The 25,251-nt window shown below is 37.1% G+C and overlaps 1 protein-coding gene across 3 annotated transcripts in view; it reads left to right on the top strand.

Moving 5' to 3' along the window:
* The first annotated feature begins 1,237 nt into the window (after positions 1-1,237).
* Positions 1,238-25,251, top strand: part of LOC131037737 (uncharacterized) — a 109,909-nt gene continuing 85,895 nt past the window's right edge. Inside the window, exons 1-4 of one of the 3 annotated variants that reach the window (XM_059207523.1) lie at positions 1,238-1,547; positions 1,623-1,653; positions 1,765-1,783; positions 1,910-2,007. In XM_059207523.1, the coding sequence (XP_059063506.1) occupies positions 1,278-1,547; positions 1,623-1,653; positions 1,765-1,783; positions 1,910-2,007 (418 nt within the window). In that variant the 5' untranslated portion in view covers positions 1,238-1,277. The remainder of the gene's footprint in view (positions 1,548-1,622; positions 1,654-1,764; positions 1,784-1,909; positions 2,008-25,251) is intronic. The other 2 variants (XM_057969930.2, XM_057969929.2) reach the window with 2 other exon arrangements.

Below are 25,251 nucleotides of genomic sequence, written 5' to 3' on the forward strand. Positions count from 1 at the left end.
ACAAGCTTGAAGAGTGGTTACATTTGCAAGATGGTGATGGTATCTACTTTGACGAGTTTATGATAAGGCTTCTTCTTCATGCAGATGACCTCATTTTGATTACTAAATTGGCTCTTGGTTCGTAAGAGCACTTATATGCCCTTGAGCATTTTTTGTAGAGTGGTGGGGATGCAAGCCAATATCAATAAGACAAAAGTCATGGTTTTCTCTAATAGAAGAAAACAAAACCAACATAAGTTATATTTTGAAGGTAGTATTCTTGAAGAATTTACAAATTACAAATTTCTCAGGGTTGACTTCAACATAAATCTAAGCTGGGAAGGTTATAGAAAGAATAGTACTTGGGAGGTTGGAAATCATTTTATGCTCATCAAAATAGACGTAGAAAGGTAGAGCTATGAGATTGGAAAACTATCCAAACACTTTTTGGGCCTTTAATGCTTTTGATTGTACTTTATGAGTGTGAATTGTGGGCTAGTAGTACCTCTAATTCATAGTGGAAGCTAATTGAGCAAATTAATAAATGTTTAATCATAAACAAGTTCAAAATTAAAAGTGCAATTTCTTACGATATCATGTTGAGTGAAATTAGGTCTACTCCTACTGAAGCAATTGCTATAGTGTGTCTCATAAGTTATTTGAAAAGTAAAAAGCAAATGGAAGAAGGTAGATGACATAAGGTTGTTTTCAATGACATATTGTGCAAAAGGAAGAAGACAAGTGGATGTAACAAAACAAGAATATCTACTTGAATACGCGTCTCATGAATACTAAAAAGATAAAGGCTTTTGTAATGGATAAGTTCTACAAGCATATTCAGAGTAAAGAGCTAGGGAGAAAGAAAAAATATTATATCAATGAGTTCAATTCCACTTTTATCGTCATAAAAAAGAGTACATAGTGGCTAATATTTCCTAGAGAGCCAAAATTCTTATTGCCTTGTTAAGAACTAATTCTCATCAACGTTAGAAAAGGGCTGAAAGAAGCTCACGAAAACAGAAAAAACATTTCATTTTAGAGTGTGATGCCTTCAAGGACAACAAGAACAAGTGTAAATATCTTGATAGTTGATTCCTATTATAACACCGTTATAAAATTAAAAGTTCAATCAATCTTATAGTCTATATTTAACCTTTGAAGGTTAAAACTTTCCTCTTCTTTGTTCTTGACTTTCTTAAGGAGTCGGGGTCGAAATCGTCTCCAACTCAAATTTGAATTCTAGAATTAAAACAAATGAAGTAACGTTTGAAAACTGCATATCTGAAACCGCCCACGAAATGTGGGTCCCATCATCATCTAGTTGGCAGTTCTTCATGGCATGGTATTGTATGTTCGAATCGTGGCATGGTATTGTATGCTTCTTTTGTGTGAAGAACAGCTTTCGAAGAAAAATCATGAGCAAGGCGGTGAAAGCAGCAGAGGCGCTGGTTCATTCGGTAATGGGGCAGTGGGACGCTTCTCACGACGCCTTCCATGCGCTCAGAGTTCGTAAGCTTGCCCTTTCACTCGCTGCTGAAGAACAGTTGCCCCCAGAAAGCATGGAAATAGTAAGCAAATTTTTTCATTTATTCATTATCAATTGATTGTTTTGTCCTGCAGGCTTATACATATGGTTTTAACAGGTTGAGCTGACAGCCCTGTTACACGACATTGGTCAGTATTTTTTTCCTATCTCTATTCTTTAATAGCCCCTTTCAGAATTCTCTAGAAACCCTGTTTACACTCACTATTTATTACTCTGTGTTGTCACGGTTTGCTGCATAGACGATCACAAGTATGCAAGGTAGGTCATAAGTCATTTTTCTGTTTCTTATTTTTAATCGGATGCCATTTGTTTTTCTAATTCAAATTGCTTTATTGTTTTAACAACCTTTCAAATGAAGAGAGGATTGATCTTTTAAATGTGCAGGAATGGTGTTGAAGGCAAGGTGGTCGAATGTTTTTTGGAGAGCCACGGAGTGGATCCTTGCAAAAGGGAGAGAATAATGGCCATAATAAATAGAATGGGTAAGATTACATTACTTATATATTGAGATTGAAATGTCAGATAAAATTTAGATATTATGCTTCTGGTAGGGTTTCTGTATCAGAGTTTTAAGCTATGTACCACCGTCCATCGATCTTCCATCCCTGTCCCCAATGCCATTTTCATTTTCAAATATCATTTTTAGAAAATTTCATGTAAGGGTCGCGAAGTTCGAATCTAGGGAAGAAAATTTGAACAATATGTAAGGTAAGTTGAAATTAATAACCTTATTGGATTTCCAAAGGGGGTCTCATTTACCTAACTGCTGTTTGGCCTTCACCTAGTGATCCCTAAAACACGGATTATACTCAACTCACACTGTAAGCCTCAACCATTGTTTATTCACTTTTAGTGAATGCGAACAACAATATACACATGGTCAAATAGAAGAAGCCACGTGAATTAACTTAAAACAGAGTATATGCAAACACAATATCAAGCACACAACACCCAGAAACCTTGGGGAAACCCTAATTGGGTGAAAACTCTAGAAAGAATGAGCGTTCGTTCCTCACATCACTATCTCAGTCAAGTACTAATTGAAGTCTTTAAACAAGCATCTAACTCCTTCGTATTTGTTGTTCAATCATCTGCAATTGAAAGCCCACCCTTATTCACCATCTTTTTTGCTTAGAACATAGAAACTTAAAGGTTCCCAAATAAGCCAACCCTTGCAATTGTGATTTTACTCAAGTTGTATCACTCCTCTTTCCCTTCATGATTCCCAAATAAAGAAATTATGTGAAAATTAGTCGATTTAAAATTCTAAAATCCTTCAAATTCCACTCTCTGCCCCAATTAGAATGAGTTGTTAACTTTCACCAAGCTGGTGATCACAGGTTTGCTGTAGTATACTGTTCAATTGATGGAGTATTAGCCATGTTCGCTGCATTAAATGGTGCTTTCAACACTTGTAAAAATTGACAAATTTGGCATTTGTCATTTCCCACCTAAGTCTGATGTTTGCAACTTGAAAAAAGAGTCGTCGAGATGTTTTGGACCATCCCTTATAATCTCCAATCAACTCCACAAACTATCATCCATCAAGAAACAATACTTTTGTGACGAAAACAGTCTCCTAGTTGCAAGTCACTTACTCAACTGAAATGATCTCTTCACAATCCTACTTGTCTAGCTTGTCACAATTTGATTTTCAGATCACCTAGAAAATAATTTCTACCTTTATAAATGGACTGCTTCCCCAACAAATAGCTCTGATTGTGAAATTGTGTCCTATTTTAGCCTAATCTAATGGGATCATTGGCATGACTCCATGAGGTTGGCGCCTATTGCATCCCAGGACAGAATGGAATTAGTGGTCTTTTTAATTTACATGAAGAGTTATCATTCACATAAAAGCGAGCTTAATTTTGAAATCTTCCATTGCCTTTGTTAGTCCTTTGGCTGTGTGGTTTTTACTGTACATAAATGTTTCTTTAGAAGATTTCACAACCAAAACCAACAACAAGAACTTTTTCTGATACTTTATTGGAAAATCGGTTTTCAAATGAAAAAGAAATGGGATGTATTCTGTAATTGGTGTTTGATAAGGTGTTTTAAGGATAATTTGGTTGGCCTTATTATATGCTAGACTTGTCAAAGGTCTGCCAGATCCTTATAAAATTGCTGGGGCACCAAGTTGCTTGCATATAGTCAGTACAACCTTTATCATCAGTTTGTTGCAGGAGTTAGAAAGTAATAAAACATTTACTGGATGTGTTTTCTGTCCTAGATGTTCATCTTTAAAATGGTTCCAGTTTCAATGGGCTTTTTTGAAGGTGGATTTTACAGAATAGATCTTTGTTTGTTAACTTGGAATGATTTGCTATGTATAAGTTACAGTGCATTATTTTGTAGCTTAAATTTTATGTTCGCACGAGCCAATTATTTTCTTCCAAAAGCTATCACATTTATCCATATGTAATAAGCCACAAGATTTGAAGATTTGGCAAACAAACTTTTCCTCAAACCATAAATGTTGGCACTACATTGTTATGATTTGCTTAGCTACATGCAAATTTTTTAAGTAATGGAGAGTTCGATAGCTAGGCAGTATGGAGTTTTGGAAAGAACTTGCTTTAAAGACAGGAAATCCAAATCAGACAAGTTATAGGTTTGGATCTGGTTTGTCTATATATTCTATTTACAGTAGTTTATACCACCCATGTGCAAGAATTCATTTATACTACATATATTATGGAACAAGACATTTGACTTCTCAAACAATGTGAATTTAACTATAGAAGTTAATTTTTTTAGATATTTATTAATACTATATATCTATCAACCTAAATCATGAAATTTTGAATTGAGACAATAAAAGCAGGCGTGAAGAAATTATTTAAAAACTACACTGTCATTTATTCAATCTCTTAAACAATCAAACACACTTTGATAGGTCTCGTAGATCACTTTATCCTTAAGGATGTTAAAAGGTTATGTTATCTTTTTTGTCTAAGTTGCTGGTTTGGGTATGGGCTTGGGGCTTAGGTTTAATGGTACAGCTTTTTTTTTCCTCACATGTTTAGTACAGCTGTGTACACTCATATATATGATAGGAGGTGCAAGTTAGAATGCACATAATCAACTGGTTGCAATCAATTGAGTGGAAAAGGAGTATGGACTTCAATTCTGCTCCATCAAAGAAGAATTCACAACCTATTTAAATTGGAGGCAACCACATTGCCCCTGTCTCTAGATACATTTTGGGTAGGAGCCTTCTCATCCTTTGAAGAGACCATGGAAAGCCATGCAATAGATGCATTTGAGTTAACACACTCAAGGATTACATCCCAATTCTTCATTGCCCCTTGTAGTCAACTTCCTCATGCGATAGGAGGTGCAAATTAGAGTGCACATAGAGTGACTCTTCTACTTTTTTGTTAGTCAATTTGTTGTGCTTAATTGATTGGATAAAAGATTATGTACTCTAGTTCTACTTAGTCAAAGAACTCACAAGTTGTTGAAATTGGAGACAAAGTCAATAGTAAATACAACATTTGTCCTAACTTCAACCCTAGGGACACTTCTCCCATGGATAAGATTGTACAATCTTCCATTGGAATATTGGTCTTTGGAATGTCTAACCAAAATTGGCAACTTTGTGGGCATCACCCTAGAAATGGACATGCACAATGGAGAAACCCTAATTTATGCGTAATTATAAAATGTAATTTAGAGCTGCAAAAGAATAGTAATAATGTTAAAGAATAAAAAGTGCTAAGTGTGATAGAAGTTTGGTTGCAAGAGGTTTCAAGTACATAGAACCTTGCCCATGGAGGTAGCATTATGTATTGTACTTGTGTCAAAGATTGGTAAGATTGTGGATTCTGTAACATTATGAAGCTTTTAAGCTTAGGCGCAATAGTGTCTATATCAATAAACTTGATCATATGATCCATAAACTTAGGGCAACCATGTCACTCTATGGTTCACCAACTTATGGATTTTAAATGAGACGCTTAAGAATTCCTCAATGTGCACTTAATCACCTCTAATGGCTTCCTATGCATGTGTTTTAAATGAATAAAACAAAAACACCTCAAATGTGAAATACAAATTTGCATCGGACACAAAACATGCATGCAACGCAAATAACATGGGGAAAACCCCCAAAGGGGTAAAAAAACTCCCAAAAGAATGAGCTCTACTTCTCATGTCACCAATCCATTGTTAGTTTTAGTATTTTCAGATTGGATAAAACTCAGAAAATCAGAATTAGTTTCTAACTAGGTTAATTAGATTTATTGTTTTCCAGATTTAAGCATAGTAAAGGAAATGAATGCATAAAGACAAAGCACAGTTACCCTGGGAAAACCTCCTAGGAGGAAAAACCCAGCCAGAAAAGATCCTCAGATCTGATTATGGTTTTGAATTCAACTGATAATTACACACTTATCTGGAGTATAGATGTTGCAGTCACAAAAAAGATGACATAGAAGTCTATACAATTAGTTTGCTGATGGAGATCATGATTTGCAGTCCTTCTAATCTGACTTGCTGTGCGAAACAAGGGTAGCTGCTCCTTTCAACTAGTTCACAGTCCTTCTATAGGGTTTGTTTGAGCCTTCAATGGAGTTCTCTATCTCTTGGTGGTGATCTGCTGCCTTTGATGAAGTTCGCTGTCTCCTATTAATGATCTGCTGCCCTTTAATGTAGTTCGCAGTTATCAACTGCCTTGAATATATATTTTGCTTCCTTAGAATATATTTCGCATCTTCTTGCAAAACTGAATAGATGATGTTATTGAAGTATATGCTTTATTTATAGGAGTAGCAATACTTCTAATCATGTCGGCCTTCTTTGCAATTTAAACATATTAATTTATTTAATTCCTTTTAAGCGAAATGGATAGGGTTGGCCCTATCATGGTGGCGTGTTGGGTTTGGGTGTAGCGTGGGGACCTTTTAGGTGGAGCCGAGAGGTATGGGGCCTGGCCCTATATGTTGGAGAAGGGGCTGGCCCCCTTAGGCGGATTCCAATGTTGCCCAAGGCAATTGGAATCCGCCAGCCCTAATTACAAACAACACTCCCTCTTAATTAGGGAAGAGAATCATAACCATAATCTTCCATCTTGCACACAAGCAAGTATGGAACTGCATAATCATAATCTTCCAGCTTGCACACAAGCATAGACTGGATCCACCTTACATCGCCCGCAGAGGGTGGAGAGGATCTTTTCTACCATCTTACATTGCCCGCAAAGGATGGTTATCAATTACACTAATACCATCTTACATTGCCCGCAGAGGATGGTTAACATTCACAATACCATCTTACATTGCCCACAGAGGATGGTTAATAATTACACTTCTCCTTGAGAAGTTTACAATACAACCTTACATTGCCCGCAGAGGGTGGTTAACATTTACAATACCATCTTACATTGCCCGTAGAGGATGGTTAATAATTACACTTCTCCCTGAAAAGTTTACAATACCACCTTACATTGCCCGCAGAGGGTGGTTTGATACAACACAATGTATCACTGAGATTGAGACTCCCTCTCAATTAGGGTTTCATTTTACATAATACCAAGTCTGTCCCTGAAGTACACAAACTTTACTTTGGATAGAGGCTTGGTAAGAATATCTGCAACCTGCTCATCAGTGCTGACATACTTCAGCTGAATAGCTCCTCTTTGCACCATATCCCAAATGAAATGATAGTGGGTTTCCACATGTTTTGACTTGTCATGAAACACTGGATTGATAGACATTTTAATACAACTCTGGTTATCACAGTGAATAACTGTAGGATCCCAAGCCTGACCAAACAGCCCAACAAGAAGCTTGCGAAGCCACACTGCTTCTCTGGAAGTTACACTTGCTGCAATATATTCAGCTTCAGCAGTGCTCAATGCTACTGAGGATTGTTTTCTGCAAGCCCAAGAGATCACTGTGGATCCCAAGCTAAAACAAATACCGGAGGTGCTTTTCCTGTCTTTGATGCTTCCAGCCCAGTTTGCATCTGAATAACCTTCCAAGGTTATTGAAGTGTTAAGTGGATACTTCAGCCCAAAACCAATTGTGCCTCGCAAGTATCTTAGGATGTGCTTGGCCGCAACAAGATGAACATGTTTGGGCATGCTCATAAACTGGCTGAGAGCATTCACAGCAAAACATATGTCTGGTCTAGTGTTAACTAGATACATCAGTGATCCAATCAACTGCCGGTACTCTGATGGATTTGCAAAATCAGAGTTAGCTGCAGAAACACTTAACTTCTTTAAGTTAGATTCCATAGGAGTAGACATGGGTTTACAATCCATCATTCTAAATCTTTTCAAAATGTCAATAGTATACTTTTCTTGATTTAGAAAAATTTCGTTAGATCTTTGCCATACTTCTAGACCTAGAAAATAATGCATTAGACCTAAGTCTTTCATTTCAAATTCTGATGCTAGTTCTTTCTTGCATCTAATAATAAGTTCATTTTTACCAGTAAGGAATAGATCATCCACATATAGAACTAGAATTAGCATTTCATCATTGGCTACCTTAAAGTATATGTTGAGTCAACATCATTTTTACAAAAACCTAGACTTGCAAGTATTTATCAATTCTTTCATACCAAGCACGAGGAGCTTGTTTAAGGCCATACATAGCTTTCTTCAACCTGCACACGAGTTAATCTATCCCGAATCTCATAACCCTCAGGTTGCTCAATATAGACTTCTTCCTCAATGACACCATTAAGGAAAGCAGTCTTAACATCCATCTGATGTAGTTTCCAACCCCTAGCAACAACAATAGCTATTATCGTTCTAATAGAAGTATATCTAGCAACAAGAGCAAATGTTTCTTCATAGTCTATGCCTTCCTTTTGAGAAAAACCACGAGCTACAAATCCAGCCTTATATTTTTCAATACTACCATCAGCATTATGTTTAATTTTAAATAACCATTTAGAGGAAACAATAGATTTACCTTTGGGTTTGGGCACAATATCCCACACATCATTCTTGATGATTGACTGATACTCTTCATCCATAGCAAGCTTACGGGCATGATGAATTAAGGTTTCTTCAACATTGCAAGGTTCAGTTTCGATGAGATTGCACATCAATGCAACGTAGTTGGAGAATACCTGAGGTCTCTTAGTTTCACGGAAGGTGCCACTGGGAGCAGCAAATCTTTTGGCTTCTTGAATGGTGTTTCTTACCCAAAGAGGCCTCTTTTTGGTAACGACAATGTCACTAGGAATATCAGTGGGATTCATGGGCTCTGGAGGATCAATAGGTTCTTCTTGAGGTGGAAGTTCAACCAGCTCCCTCTGAATCTCAGGGTTAGTATCAACATTTATATCTTGATTGTCATTAGCTTCATCAATAACACAAGAACCTTTCGATTTCTTGAAGGCAATGTTTTCTTCAAATGTAACATCCTTACTTACCTCAACATACCTTTGACCCGGGATGAATATCTTGAATGCCTTGGAGGATTCACTGTAGCCGACTAGCATGCCTTTCTTTCCGGAAGGTTCCAACTTTGTTCGCTTTTCCTTGGGCACATGAACATAAATGGGACTTCCAAAAATTCTGAGGTGACTGAAGTCTGGTTTGGATCTTGTGAAGGCTTCTTCAGGGTTCATGTTCTTTAGAACACGGTGTGGACATCTATTCTGGATATACACTGCTGTTCTAGAAGCCTCGGCCCATAGGAAGGTCTGCAAGTCTTGATCGTGAATCATAGCCTTTGCAGCCTCAACAATCGTCCTATTCTTTCTTTCAGCAACACCATTTTGTTGAGGATTGTATGGAACACAAAACTCCCTTTTAATTCCTGACTCAACACAAAAATCATAAAAGCTATCGGAGGTGTACTCACCTCCATTGTTAGATCTTAGACATTTAATTCTTTTACCAGAGGAGTTTTCAGTTAATGCTTTAAACTCTTTAAATTTACTTAAGACTTCATCAGACTCTTTAGATTTCAAGAAGTAGATCCAAGTTTTCCTAAAGAAATCATCTATGAAGATTACTTAATAAAGAAATCCACTAGGAGATGCTATAGACATAGGACCGCATAAATCAGAGTGAACAAGTTCTAATTTGTCTTTAGCTCTATTTTCACTTTTATGAAGAGGACTTTTAATATTTTTACCTATAGCACAACCTTTACAAGTGTTATCATGAATTTGACTGAGTTTAGGCATACCTTTGACTAACTTTTCAAGAGATGGAAGAGCTTGATAATGCAAGTGTCCAAGTCTTCTATGCCATAGCTCACAGGATTCAGGAGCCTCATTAATGAGTGCTTGAATAGGGTTAGTAGAGAGCTTATAAAGACTATCATATCTATGACCAATTATACGAGCAGATTTAAAACTAGATTTCTTAGGCCAAGCAAGAACTTTTCCCTCTGAAAATGCAATTTGATAACCTTTATCTTCTAGAGCAGAAATGGAAATTAGGTTTCTTTTAATTCCAGGAACAAACAAGATATCACTGAGGTGCAGAGAAATACCAGAGTCTAAATTTAGAGAAGTAGAGCCAAAACCTCTTACCGAATAACGAGCGTTATCACCAATTACCACGTGAAGGCTGGTATCTTTTTCTACTAAGTCTGAAAGATGATCACAGTAGCCTGTGATGTGTCTGGAGGCGCCACTGTCAATCAACCATGTATTACTATCTGAAGGGACACTGCTAGACAGAGCGGAGATGAATAGGAAGTCATTACTTTGTTCTGAGACTTCATTTAGGTTGGCTTCACTTTGGGTAGGGTTATTTTGACATTCTTTAGCATAGTGACCAAATTTGTTACATCTAAAGCATCGGACACGCGAGGTATCTGTTGGTTTCTTCCAAGGGTGTTGGGAACTAAATGGTCTGAATTCCCTATTTCTTTTTGGGTAAGGCTTCTTCCAATTTCCCCCTTTCTTGCATTGGGCTGCAAGCATGTGATGATCATCTACATGGGGACTTTTGGTTTGCCCTCTTGTGATGAGGCGAGACTTTTCTTGAATGCAATCATTCTTAAGGCGATCAAGGGTAGTTAACTTAGTCCTGCCACTTATGGTCTGGATAAATGACTCCCATGAGTGAGGTAGACCATTTAGGGCAATCATGACAAGGCCTTTGTCTTCCATGTTATGACCAATTAAACCTAGCTGATTCTTTAGTTCTGAAATTCTCATAAAGTAGGAAATAACAGAGTCTTCTTTTGCCATTTTGATATTAAGTAGTTGCTGTCTTAAAGTAATTGCCCTACTGAGATTGTTAACTTCATATGTACCTTGTAGATGGCTGAACATTTCCCTTCCAGTGGTAAATGAGGCAATAGAGGTGACTAGGTGGTCTTTGACTGAATCAATGAGAATCTTCCTAGCCTTGACAGCATCCTTTTTGAATTGTTTTAGCTCGGCTGCATCCGTAGGTTCAGTTAGCTCTTTCGCTTCAATGAATTGGAGAAGATCTTCTTCCTCTAGTGCCAACTTGATTCGAACCTTCCATGCAGTGAAATTGAGATTCCCATCAAGCCTATCTTCAACTTTCAGCCCCATTGACCTGACCTGCAAATGCGACAACAATCTGGAAATAAAGGAGTATTGAATTCTAAATCTGAAAGTTAATCTAGCCTATAGCTCTGATACCATGTTAGTTTTAGTACTTTTAGATTGGATAAAAATCAGAAAATCAGAATTAGTTTCTAACTAGGTTAATTAGATTTATTGTTTTCCAGATTTAAGCATAGTAAAGAAAATGAATGCATAAAGACAAAGCACAGTTACCCTGGGAAAACCAACTAGAAGGAAAAACCCAGCCAAAAAATATCCTCAGATCTGATTATGGTTTTCAATTCAACTGATAATTACACACTTATCTGGAGTATAGATGTTGCAGTCACCAGAAAGATGACATAGAAGTCTACACAATTAGTTTGCTGATGGGGATCATGATTTACAGTCCTTCTAATCTGACTTGCTATGCGTAACAAGGGTAGCTGCACCTTTCAACTAGTTCGCAGTCCCTCTATAGGGTTTGTTTGAGTCTTCAATGGAGTTCTCTATCTCTTGGTGGTGATCTGCTGCCTTTGATGAAGTTCGCTGTCTCCTATTAATGATCTGCTGCCCTTTAATGTAGTTCGCAGTTGTCAACTGCCTTGAATATATATTTCGCTTCCTTAGAATATATTTCGCATCTTCTTGCAAAACTGAATAGATGATGTTATGTGAAGTATATGCTTTATTTATAGGAGTAGCAATACTTCTAATCATGTCGGCCTTCTTTGCAATTTAAACATATTAATTTATTTAATTCCTTTTAAGCGAAATGGATAGGGTTGGCCCTATCATTGTGGCGTGTTGGGTTTGGGTGTAGCGTGGGGACCTTTTAGGTGGAGCTGAGAGGTATGGGGCCTGGCCCTATATGTTGGAGAAGGGGCTGGCCCCCTTAGGCGGATTCCAATGTTGCCCAAGGCAATTGGAATCCGCCAGCCCTAATTACAAACACCATACATTGCCAGCAGGTTATATTGCTAGTATGGGTTGCCTCAATAGTCTACAATTGTAAAAAGAGGGACCCACACCTCCTTTGATGTTGAATCTAGATGTTTGAAACACCGACCTTTACTAACTAGGTCAACTCTTTGAAGAATTAGGTTTCCAATGGCTTCTTCAACCTCATTACATCTGCTAGCTTTGACACTCTATCAACAAGCATACAACAATACCTTAGCTCCATTAGTGTACATGCAATTGGTGCTCACACCACCATGATGCACTAACTCACAAAGCCAAACAACTAATGCATGAACTAGTTTTGCACTTGCAACACCAAGGTTCATCTCTACACTTAGTTCAAAAACAAGAAATATTGAGGGACTCTCCAATCCAATGAATTACCAATGACCTTTGAGGGCCATTGCTCCTTGAGGCCGCATATTCAATCTCCTCACTAGCCCTTTTTGTGCAATCTCATCAATCTCCCTTTTCTTTTTTGTGCTTGCAATAAGTGACTGAAGGTCTCAGGAGAAGATGCACAATTACCTCATAGGCAATGGGTCATTCATCAATTGCTTGTTCACACGTTTCCCTTTGTTGCCACAATGGAATATGACCCTAGAATATCAACAACTAGACTTTTGACTGTTTCAATATCCAATTGTTCTAACTCCTTATCTTCCTACTCGATGACTCTAGCAAAGATTGCTTGTGTTTGTTAATTACCCACTATGCATGCATTTTTCCATGGCCCATCTGGTATCCAATGGAAATTTTTGTAATTGTCCAACTGCTGCTGCACTTGATGTCTTTTGCCACCTAGCACTACCACATGGATTATCCAGTCAATTGGGCCTGTCTAAGTTAGTGATGCCTAAAGAACAAATTTATGCTTCCTTAAATTGTCACATTTTGGCAAAATCTAACCAACTTTGTCAACATCCTGACCATTTAGTAGCCACATACACACTTTTTTTGCCACTACCCCTCATTTCAATAGTTTACTTATCTTTTTCAACATCTTTGTAACTTTTGGAACAATTTCATGACTTCGTAAGGGCAATTTTTGGCAATAAAGGAGAACAAAACACAATGTGCTTTTTAAGCAAAACAAAAATTAGGACATGATTGCAATGATCTAGTTGCCCCAAACAAATGGAAATTGGCTACTTGATTTAAGATCATGCTTCCCTAACTAGGGAGATTTCAGTCCCCAAAAGCTTCATTAACCAAAAAGATTGAAGATCCTTACATTCCTCCTCACAATCCCAAAAATAGTCTCTCTCCAAGGCTGATTGTTGATGCAGTGTGCATCAATGAGTCGTAATCAAATGTTTGATGAAATTTGCTACACATGCACACCTTTGTCTGTGAAGGAATTAACTTCAGATCCATGTGTAGCAAGCGTTTGATGGATTGACAACCATTTTGGGGATGATAAGTCCTCATGCTTAGCTCTCCACTTGATGGATTAAAACCATTGCAGGAAAAGCATAATCAAATGGTAGCACAATACTTAGCTCAATTGATTAAGAACTCCACTCCCTTTGGAATGAAGTAAACAAGTTGTTGTGTTGCATTAGTCCCATTGACTCATTATGCAACACTTCTTGAGTTTGAGTTTTGTCCTTTCTACATAGTTAAGTTAAGTTTGTAGGCCCAACATCTTGTATTCACTCCAAGACCTCTTTAATGGGTTTGATTTTGGCACTTACTTTGACTCTAGCTCTAGCTTTGGCTTTGGTGTTTGCAAATGGCACATGCCCTAGCTCTTGATTCATGGCTTGGCTTTGACTATTGACTTTGCTACTTTAAACCTTAGTATATTTTCTCTTGTTCATTGTCTTGCACTTTGCAGTTGATAAAAAATATCTTGCACACCCTTGTATGTTAACAAATGAGCATGACAAAAGAACCTATGTGGTACTACTTCTCCAACATGAATGGTAATCTTTGATAACACCTCCCCCATTAGGATAGATTGGCTCTAATACCACTTGATCCTTAAACTTAGGGCAACTATGCCTTTAGTAGACCAACTTATGGATTTTAAATGACACATTTCAAACTTCCTCTACGTACTTTTAACCACCTCTAAGAGCTGTCTATGCATATGCATTAAAGGAATAAAATAAACACATCTAAAATTAGAACATAAATTTGCATCATACCCAAATGAAGTATTCAACACAAATAATATAGGAGAAACCCTCAAATGGGCATAAAACTCTCATAAGAGTGAGCAATGTTCTTAATTTTACTAATTTACTTTCGCTAGGTTATATTGCTCTATGGACGGCGTCAATGGGCTACAAACCTATCCGCATACAGTCCTAAAATAAAAATGACTTGCATATCCTCTAATGCTGAATCTAGATGTCTGAAACACCCTCAGCCTTGACTAGCCAACTGAACGCTCTAGTTGATTAGGTCTCAAATGAATTCTTCAACCACACTACTTATGCTAACTCTAACGCTTTACCAACCATTATGCGACAATAACTTAGCTCCATCATTCCACATGCAACTAGTTCTCACACCACTAGGATGCACTGATTCATCAAGTCAAACAAGTAATACATGAACTAGTCTTGCATGTTCAATGCAATTGTTCGTCCATGCACTCAGCCTACAAAAAGGAAACATTGAGGGATTCTTTGATTGGAGAAATTTCCAATGACCTTTGGGGGCTATTGCTCCCTTAGTGCATGTAAGCTCTTCATTGGCCTTCTTTTTTCAATTTTGTCAATCTCTCTTCTACCTCTATGTGCCTACAATAAAAGACTTGGAGGTCGTGGGAGAGGTTGGACTATTGCCTTCTAGGCAATGGGTCAACCATCAATCACCTATTCCCACCCGTCTCTCTACCGTTGGGATGTAATACAGCCCTAGAATAGCAATGGCTAGACTTGTGACTATTTTGCTATCCAACTGCTCCAACTCCTCACCTTTTACCCCAATGGCTCTAGCAAAGATTGCCTACATTTGTTAATTGTTTTCCATGCACACATTTTTCCATATCCCATTTGGCATTTAACATATATGATTGAAGATATCCAGCTGCTTGTGCATTTAAAGTCTTCTACCACTTGTCATTGCCATACGGATAAGCGAGTCAATTGGTTGCATGAAGTTAGCAGCTGCCTAAAGGACAAATCACATGTTTTGCCAAGTTTTCACACTTTGGTAGCATCTACTTGACTTTGTTAGCATTGTGACCATTCCACCCCAATACATAACTTCGAATCTTTGACAACCACTATTAACAACTTTGACAACAACTTCATGATTTTGTAAGTATCTTTGTGACTTCTACAAGAATTTGATTTTTTCAGCAAAAGTGATCTTTTGTAACAAAGGAGAACTTTAGGAATGCAAGGCACTTCTTTGACAATTGTTGACTTATATAGCTAGGCAAAAATTAGGTTATCACCCCAATGGTCCAACTATTTCAAATAGATCTAAATCAGCTACTTGATTTTGGATCACCATACTTATGAAGGGCTTGGTGAAACTCAAAAAGGAATCTATTTAGGATCAATTGCTTGACCTTTTGGTCCTCTCTAAATTTGCATGCTTTCATAAAATTTAAAATTTACTAACTACGAAACTCGGGGATGCGTCCTTGGTCCTAAAAACCCTGTCTCTGTATCGGGGACGTCCCAGGGATGGCCAGGGGACATCCCCCCGACGTCTTCTTTTTTGCAAATAAATTAAAAACATCCCGTTTTTTAGAAATGTTGTCCCTTGACATTGAGGGCGCTTGGCTGTCCCAGGGATGGCCAGGGACGTTTGCGGAATGTCCTAGGGATGGTTGGATGTCCTTGATGTCAAGGGGGCTTTTAAAAAAAACACTTTAGGTTTTAAAACAATGGATTTTTTTAATTGTTTTGTGGGCCCCTACCTCCAAAGTTGCCCTCCAAAGTTGCCCTAAAAGGCATTAGGTAAAACATTTTGACTTATTTGATCATTTGTATGAGAGATAAAAAAGTGGAGCAGCAAGAGGGTTTGAAGCAGCCATTGGAAGAGGAGTAGCAGGATAGAAGGAAAAAAGTTTGAATTCAGTTCCTTGCACAAGTTGTCAGTTTCTATGTTGTAGAGAGGAATTGGTCCACATATGGCTTTATCCATTCCATCAAGAGGAATAGACTTACCTATAGATGAGTGGGGAAGCTAGTGGCTGTGCATAGTGTTCTTCGACTTTAGGATCATCAAACTCCAGAATATTGACAGACTCTAGCTTTTTGGTGGGGTGTTGATTTCGAAGATGTGGCCTAGTTGATGAGGAGACACCAGGTGGATTAGTTGGGATTTTGTTGGACGAGGTAGATGTGGACCATGATAGTGGCAGAGACTCAAAGGAGGACTTTGATTTTGATGCAGTGTTAGGAGATGCAGATTAGGGGCAGCAGTGTACTTTGTTCTTTCGTATTTTTATATCATAATTGAAATGAAACTATATGGCAGCAGTGTAGCCTTTGGGCATTTTGTATGTTATTTTTTTAATATCACATGCATATTGACAATGAATTATGAATTATGAATGCATATTAAGTAATGACAATGTATTTTGAACACAAATGTTGTATGTTAAAACTTAAGGTTCTGTAATGTTTTCATATGCATGCTATATCCATTTTTTTATATGAATATAATGTTTATATGCATGCTTTATCCATGTTTCCATATGAACATTTAAAAATTTCCCTATATTTTATATAGCCATCCCCAAAATTGGCAAAAATAATCACCATTGTGGAAACGCGTCCCCTTGTCCCTTGCCATCCCCGTCCCAAAAAGTTAGGGTAATGTAGGTTACCATAGTTACCAGGAGACAAAGGTACTTGGACACTAGTACTGGTATTGGACGATTAATTTTCAAAATAGGAGATGGGGGTACTTGGAGATGCCATTTTTTTATATACAATTTAATAATTTCCAAAAAATATCATGACATATAACTTTGAAAACAAGAATACTAAATCAGTCATATAATAACATTAAATAGTAAAGGCAATTTCTTTTTAGATAATTACAATGACAGGAAATTAGCCATACAACTGTTGATGTCCCTCTCAAAAAGTCTACATTGTCAGTAGATCCAATCACTATAACTTTTCATGGTTTTTTGTATCATCCAAAATATCGGCATGAAACATTATCTTCTTAACGTGCTCTGCCCTAAGTTTTCTAGTGGGAAACGTCAATTTCTGGCCAGAAGACTCTAGAGATGGCAGCCAAGAGAACCTTGTGTGTTGAGAAGTTTTCAAAGTCGTCTTCGGTACTGGAGACTTGTCTCCGTCTCTAATACATGTCTCAGGGGGTGGGAGATAGGTCTCTAGGTTATTAATGACCATGGTGCTCAAGCCTCTTGCACCTTCACAAGTCATCTCAAGATGATTTTGTGTGATGTGAATTGAGTGTCAACAACCTAATATATTGAAAAAAAAACTAAAGTTTTTGAAAGTAGATGATTGCCATATAACTAAAATTTTATTATAAACTTAAATAAAAAAATATTGAAATTTCATAAACATAACTTCAACCAAGGATGAAAAAATCTGCTAAAAATCACCAAAATTGTGATTTCTCTCGAGTCAAAACCCTAGCTGATTTAATCGCCGTTTAAATCGGGGGTTATTTGCTGTTAAAATCGTGTTAAAATTGCAAAAAAATTGCACAGAAAACAGTAAAAATCGTAGTAATATTTGGCAAACCTAAAAGCGTTTTTTTTTTTTTTTACGGAGGGAAAAGTTAATTTTTCTAAGCACACGACTTGAGGAGATGCGACGATGCGACGGCCGACGGGATTGATGAAAGTAAGGCAAGAGACAGTTATAATAGTTTATATCGTGTGCTCAGGTTTATATGACCCCCATCTCTTAAATATCGTGTTCTTATCAAGACCCCCAATATTTAAAGTAAGGGTTTAATTGTAATACCGTAGAAATCTGATACCATATCTGACTCCGAAATATGGTTTGTATCGTGTTTGTTTCACCTTACTCTTAAATTATATATGGGATACAAATACAGTTTTAAAGTAAGGCCGAAATATGGTTTATATCGTGTTCTTTTCACCTTACTCTTAAATATTACAATTAAATCCTGCATAGCAATTATTATCAGGCTACTACTGCAAGAGACAGTAAGGCAAGAGGCTACTTTGCAGTAATATGCAGGATTTAATAGTAGGCAAGAGGCTTCTATTGACGAAAGTAAGGCAAGAGACAGTAATATGCAGGATTTAATAGTAATATGAACTACTACTGCAACTATTGATATGAACAACCTTGTCATATAAACTTGAGCACACGATATAAACTATTTTTTAGAATATTTTAAGAAATTATATATTTTCAAATGTTCGATAATTTTCCCGATTTTTTCCCGATTTCTTGTCGATTCCTGATTTTTTTAAAATTTCGGCCGAACGATTTATTGCCGATTACGATATTTACATCTTTGCCTTCAACAACTCCAACTTTGAGAAGGACTTGAAAGTGGATTGTGACATGCAATGTTTTGTCATGTGTGTCTGAAATTCTGAATCTCCTCACTTTCTATGTACATTTCTTTCACTCATTCTATCTTTGTGCCAATCTTCTATATCACCAAGTTGAGGATGTGGACAACACTAGTGTCCAAAAAATGTGCTTGTATGTTGCTTTGACTAAAATTTTTACCGCCTTGCAATTTTTAGCTTTGTCCATAATAACTTGGACAATGTTTTCAACACTCACTCACTATCTCTATTAGCTCTATGAGGATTTTGGTAATGAAGTTTGTATCCTTCACTTTCCTCTTTGTTGATGTGTTTTTCATGCACATGCGAACACAGAATAAAATACCAAGGTATCTTATCCTCTCTTGAACAAAGTTATACAAATGCTGAAGATTTGCCCAAGGATCAGTCGAAATAACTCCAAGGTTCTTATATGTAGGGTCTCTACGTGTGGATAAGCTCTTGTGGTATGATGTGATTATGCTAGAATCACAAGGGGACTTACGTTTGTATGCTTGAACGTTTGAATTTGCTGGAACTTGAGTCCTAACTACTCACCGGGAAATAAAGAAATATCAAAAGATACAGGGTTTAGAAAATCTATTCTAAGACCTAGAATGTAAGAAGGTAGATGAACGACTAGGTGGAGTCCTACTGGGTTGGGTCTCACCATCAGTTTGAACAATCCGACACCAACTCAGTGCAATCTTCTAAGGGATGCTTCGAATATGTTCAAATCGTTACACCATCAGATACTGATCACCATTCGAGTTAATGCATGATCAATAGATGCATAACAATTCGAGATTAAGCTCATTCAATGCTGGTTGACCACGTAGGGCGCCCTTACAATCAACAAGAGGCTAGTGGTTTGGACTAGGCGGATTCCACGCGAGTACATTCAATAACTTCCTTCATTCAATCTAATTATTTATCATCTAAAATGAAGATTCAACAAGAAACCATGCATATTGCAAAGAAATGACACATTTCACCATAACTTCAATAAAAATGGAGTTCATTTACAATCAAGGCAAGAATTTCTTGCCTTCTCTTCTCTTCCTAATCTACTCTTAACTTCTATTCTATTCACTATTGATCATTAGCTATTCTAACCTCTATTAACTAACTATTTACCAACTATTCCCTCTAACAAATGAAGAGCCAGAGCTTTATATAGGGAGCTCTTTACAATTCAATGGCTTTGATTGATTTACAATCAATGGCTAGAATGACAAGATGAAAACCCTAATTAGGGTTTGTTACAACAAACTTCCCTTAGCCAATGAGAAAATTACATTTAATGCTTGTGAACCAATAGGAATCTGGGGTAGGTGCCTTAAATTTTGTGCCATCACTGGTGAGTCAGGTACATTGAATCTGGACATGCTGATGTGGAGCCTTCTGATTGGAGGAACAGTGACTGGGATGCCACCTTGTCTGGTACTTGCTCGTATCTCTTTTGATACTCAATTGAGAAGCTAACTTTGAATAACTTTTTTTGAAACTATTTGCTTCTTCAACGTACCCTTGCACTGACCTTGGTTGATCCTCCTCTGTCCTTGATGTACTAGATGAATGATGTACCTCTCCTTGGCTCACTTGTGTTTGATGAGGCCTCTTCACAGTCAAGTCACTCCTCCTCTGGTAGCTCACCTCACGTTGAAGTGTTTATAAGATCTTTCTTCTCCGCCATCTTGTGATTTCTCCATGTGGTAGAATGAGGTCTTTGAGGATGGTTAACTCCATTGCTTGCAACGCCTTGGACACTTGAAGTCCTTCAACTTTGAAGCACCTTGAGTCCTCTCTCATGCATTTGAAGTGTCCTTAATGATGATGAAACTTGAAGAGGTTGCCCTTGTCCTAGCCCGATCTTCCTCCAACTTGATTTGATTGACTTGCAAAACAAACAAAAGATGATTAAGTATACATAATATATTCATTCTGTTAAGATATAGCCCTCATGAATCTAACTAATGGTAAATCGGTTATTATCTGGAGAGTGATATATTAACAGAGCATACAGTTTGGAAATTAAACATAAACAAACTAATTGTTATGAACGGTTGCCTCTGTAGGGACATGTCCATACGTGGCAACTGCCACGTATGGACATGTCCCTACGTAGGCAACCTTTCCTCTTGTATTTAAACCAGATTCAATGATGGAGACGATCAATAACTCACGGCAATCAGTCTTCCAGAATCGCTGTCATTATTCTTCGATCCATATTTAACAACATGGTATCAGAGCCAACATATTAAGAGAATAAATTAGACAGCCATATTACTCATAAGCATTTATCGGAAGTAAATAACAAATCAAGGCAGAGGCTATATACGCAGAGGATATATCTGACTAAGAAAATATTCAAAATGTCAAGTAATATGAGAGTGGAAGATAGACTCGAAGGAGCCTCCAACTTCGTTTCCTGGAAGATACGAATCATTGCCATTCTTGAAGAACTAGAATTAGAGTCTTACATAGAAGAAAATCTAGACATGCCAAATGATGAACCAGAGAAATCTACCTGGAAAAGGCGTAATAATAAAGCAAGGAAAATAATTATTGACTCAGTCAAAGATCATATTCTTCCATCTATAGCCAGACTGCCTAAAGCATATGAAGTATTTAAAACCATTAAAAATACATATGAAGTTAACAATGCGAGCAGAATGTTAACCTTGAAACAACAACTTTTAAACATAAAGATGAATAAAGATGATACAATATCTACATAGTTTTCAAGGATATCTGAAGTAAAAGACCAATTACAAACTATTGGAAATGAGGTAGATGATCAAGAAATCTCTCTCATAGCCCTAAGAGGATTACCAATTTCATGGGAATCCTACATTCAATGTATTAGCAGAACACCCCCCTTACCCAAATTTGAACAACTTAAGAATGAGTGCATTCAAGAGGAATCTCGACTAATCTCAAGAGGATTAGGGACAAATAAAGAAGGAGAAATCTAAGCACTTAATACAAATACCTTCAACAAAAAGAAAAAGTTCTCCAAACAGAAGAGAGGAAATAAAAACCATCAGAAAAGAGATATGTCTAAAATTCAGTGTTACAAATGCGACAAATATGGGCACACTCACAGGAATTGTCCAGAAAGGAAGAAAACACAAGCTAGTCTAGCCGAAGTCAAAGGAGAAAACTCACTTTTCTTCTTAGCCCTATCAAGCGAAATAAATACAAATAAAAACACTTGGATCGTAGACAGTGGAGCATCAAGGCATATAACTGGATTCAGAAATCAGTTTGAAACACTTAACGGGCACTCAAGTGAAGAGGTTACTATTGGAGATAACTCTACATATCCTGTGAAAGGAATTGGGACCTGTACTATCAAACTAAGAAATGGAGTATCTCTACAATTAAAGGATGTTTTGTTTGTACCTAGAATAAAAAGAAATCTAGTCTCAATCTCAGGCCTAGCTGATCAAGGATATCGGGTTACCTTCAATGAAGATAAAGTTCTACTCTGGCCTAAAAATACAAATATCAAAAATGCCATAACAGTAGGTTCAAGAGATGGTAGCCTATACAAACTATGCAGTGATCAAAAGGAAGCACTAAATCTTGAAGTTTCAAATAATAATGAATTATGGCACAAAAGATTAGGACACCTAAGATATAGTGCTCTATCCAACATAAAGAAGATTACTTCAGGACTGCCCCAACTAAAATCTGAACACAGGCATTTGCAAAGGATGTGCCTTGGGAAAGAATGTGAAAGTTTCTTTTCCCTCAAGCGAGCACAAATCAAAAGTTATTATAGAACTAATTCACTCAGACCTATGCGGTCCCATGTCAACACCATCCCTAACTGGATCCTTATACTACATAATCTTTGTTGACGACTACTCTCGAAAAACATGGATATATTTTCTAAAGTACAAAGACTCAAATGAAGTACTATCTAAGTTCAAAGAATTCAAGGCACTAGTAGAAAACCAGTCAGGGAAGAAAATTAAGGTGTTAAGATTCGACAATGGGGGAGAATATACATCTGACAACTTCAAAGACTTCTGTAATTCTGTTGGGATTAAGAGGGAGTATACTGTACCATATAATCCACAACAAAATGGAGTAGCAGAAAGAAAGAACAGAACCATAATTGAAGCAGCAAAAGCCATGATGCATGACTAAAACTTACACACTTCATTCTCGGCAGAAGCTTCAAATACAACAGTCTACATTCAAAACAGATGTTCGCACTCAGTTCTAGAAAACATAACTCTTGAAGAAGCTTTTACAGGGAACAAACCAGACTTAAGTCATTTAAGGATATTTGGCTGTCCCGTATATATACATGTTCCTAAAGAAAAGAGGACAAAACTAGAACCATCCGGAAAAAGAGGTATCTTCATTGGCTATAGTGAAAATACTAAAGGATATCACATTTACATTCTAGGGAAAAAATCTGTTGAGATAAGTAGAGATGTAAAGTTTGAAGAAAACACTACACTCAAAGAACCTGAGGATGATAACATTACTAAAGAAGAAGAAGATCACATAACTGAGATTGAGAGGGAGAATATCATAGAAAATTCCAAACCTTCAGACACTGAGAGGGAGGACATCATAAGAGCTTCTGAACCTCTTGTTGATGAAAATATTGAAACACTCAATAACAAGAAAAGACCTCTATGGGCAAGGAAAATGATTGAAGAGAATAATGTAGAACCAAATGAAATTTCCAAAGAAAATAAGAGAACGAGAACTCTAAAATGTTATGCTGCACTTCTAACTGAACTCACAAATTCTGAACCAACAAATGTCAGAGAAACCTTATCAAAACAGGCTTGGAAAGATGCTATGGTTGAAGAATATCAATCTATACTAAAGAATGATGTTTGGGATATAGTGCCTAGACCAAAAGACAAATCAGTTGTCTCATCCAAGTGGTTATTCAAGATCAAATATGCATCTGATGGCAGCATTGAAAAACATAAAGCTCGCTTTGTGGCTAGGGGATTCTCTCAGAAAGCAGGAATTGATTATGAAGAGACATTTGCCCCAGTTGCCCGGTATACGTCAGTAAGAACAATCATTGCAATTGCAGCATCCAAAGGATGGAAAATTCACCAAATGGACGTAAAGACTGCCTTCCTAAATGGTTCAATTGAAGAAGTATATATAGAACGACCAGAAGGATTCACCATACGTGATAAAAATTGCTATGTTTGTAAACTAAAGAAAGCTCTCTATGGGTTAAAACAAGCACCTAGGGCCTGGTATGCAAGGATAGACAACTATCTCTCCAAACTAGGGTACTCCAAGAACCTAGCAGATCCCAACATCTACTTCAAGGCTTCAAATGGCAATATGATTATATTGGTCCTTTACGTGGATGATCTTTTGATAATAGGAGAGGATAATCTCATTGAGAAATGTAAGCAAGATCTGGCAGTAGAATTCGATATTAAGGATCTAGGGCTTCTACATTATTTTCTGGGATTAGAAGTATGGCAGAAGAAAAACTACATCTTCCTAAATCAAGGAAAGTACACCACAGATATTCTAACTAGATTTGGGATGATGGAGTGTAAGCCATTAGCTACACCAATGGAAACTAATTTGCACAAGCTGAAAATTGAGGCAGAAGATTCAGAACCTACAGATCCCACACTCTACAGACAAATCGTCGGTTCACTCATGTATTTGGTAAATACTCGTCTTGATATCTGCTATGCTACAAATGTATTAAGTCACTTCATGTGTGAACCTAAGAAGATACATTTAATGGCTGCTAAACACATTCTAAGATATTTACAAGGCACAATCGGACTTGGCTTAAAGTATGAAAATGTTGAGATTCAACTTGAAGGATATTCTGATTCTGATTGGGCCGGAAGTACCACTGACCGTAAAAGTACTACAGGGTGTTGCTTCAGTCTTGGTTTTGCTATGATATCTTGGTTCAGTAGAAAACAGTCAGCAGTTGCACAAAGCTCCACCGAAGCAGAATATATGGCAGCCTCCATGGGAGCTCGTGAAGCGGTATGGCTAAGAAAGTTATTATTTGGATTATTTGGAAAAACTCTGAATTCAACAATAATTCACTATGATAATCAGAGCTGTATCAAGCTCTCAGTAAATCCAGTTTTTCACAATCGATCCAAACATATTGAGATCCTTTATCACTACATAAGAGATATGGTAGATCGAAACGTCATAAAACTAGTGTACATTAGTACTGAAGAACAAAATGCTGATATCTTCACCAAGCCACTTGCAAGATTGAAGATAGAATACTTCAGAAGTAAACTTGGTATGACTAGATTATAATTGAGATTATTAGGATGAAATTCCTACCATGTGTAATTTGTTCATGAATAAATTAATAAAATGTACATTGCAATATTCTAACTGTGTTCAAGAAGATGACGATCTTCTTATGTTTAAGGTTACTATTTCAAGGTGACGATCTTGACAATAGTTGACCAAGTGTCAAGATTGACTACATTAAGTTGTTGTCCCGGACTGTGCCGGATATCTTGATCCTAAAGTATGTGATCATCTCATGATTGACTTCTTAAGTGATTGTCCCGGACTGAGCCATATATCATGATATTGAGTTTATTGTCATGACAAGACTATATTAAATGTTGTCCCGAATTGTGTCGGAAGTCATGACAGAATATTCTCCCAAGAAAACTACTTAGATCCACTCTTGCTAAGAGGGAGTGTTAAGATATAGCCCTCATGAATCTAACTAATGGTAAATCGGTTATTATCTGGAGAGTGATATATTAACAGA

Source organism: Cryptomeria japonica, chromosome 6, assembly GCF_030272615.1.
Source record: "Cryptomeria japonica chromosome 6, Sugi_1.0, whole genome shotgun sequence".
Classification (NCBI taxonomy): domain Eukaryota; kingdom Viridiplantae; phylum Streptophyta; class Pinopsida; order Cupressales; family Cupressaceae; genus Cryptomeria; species Cryptomeria japonica.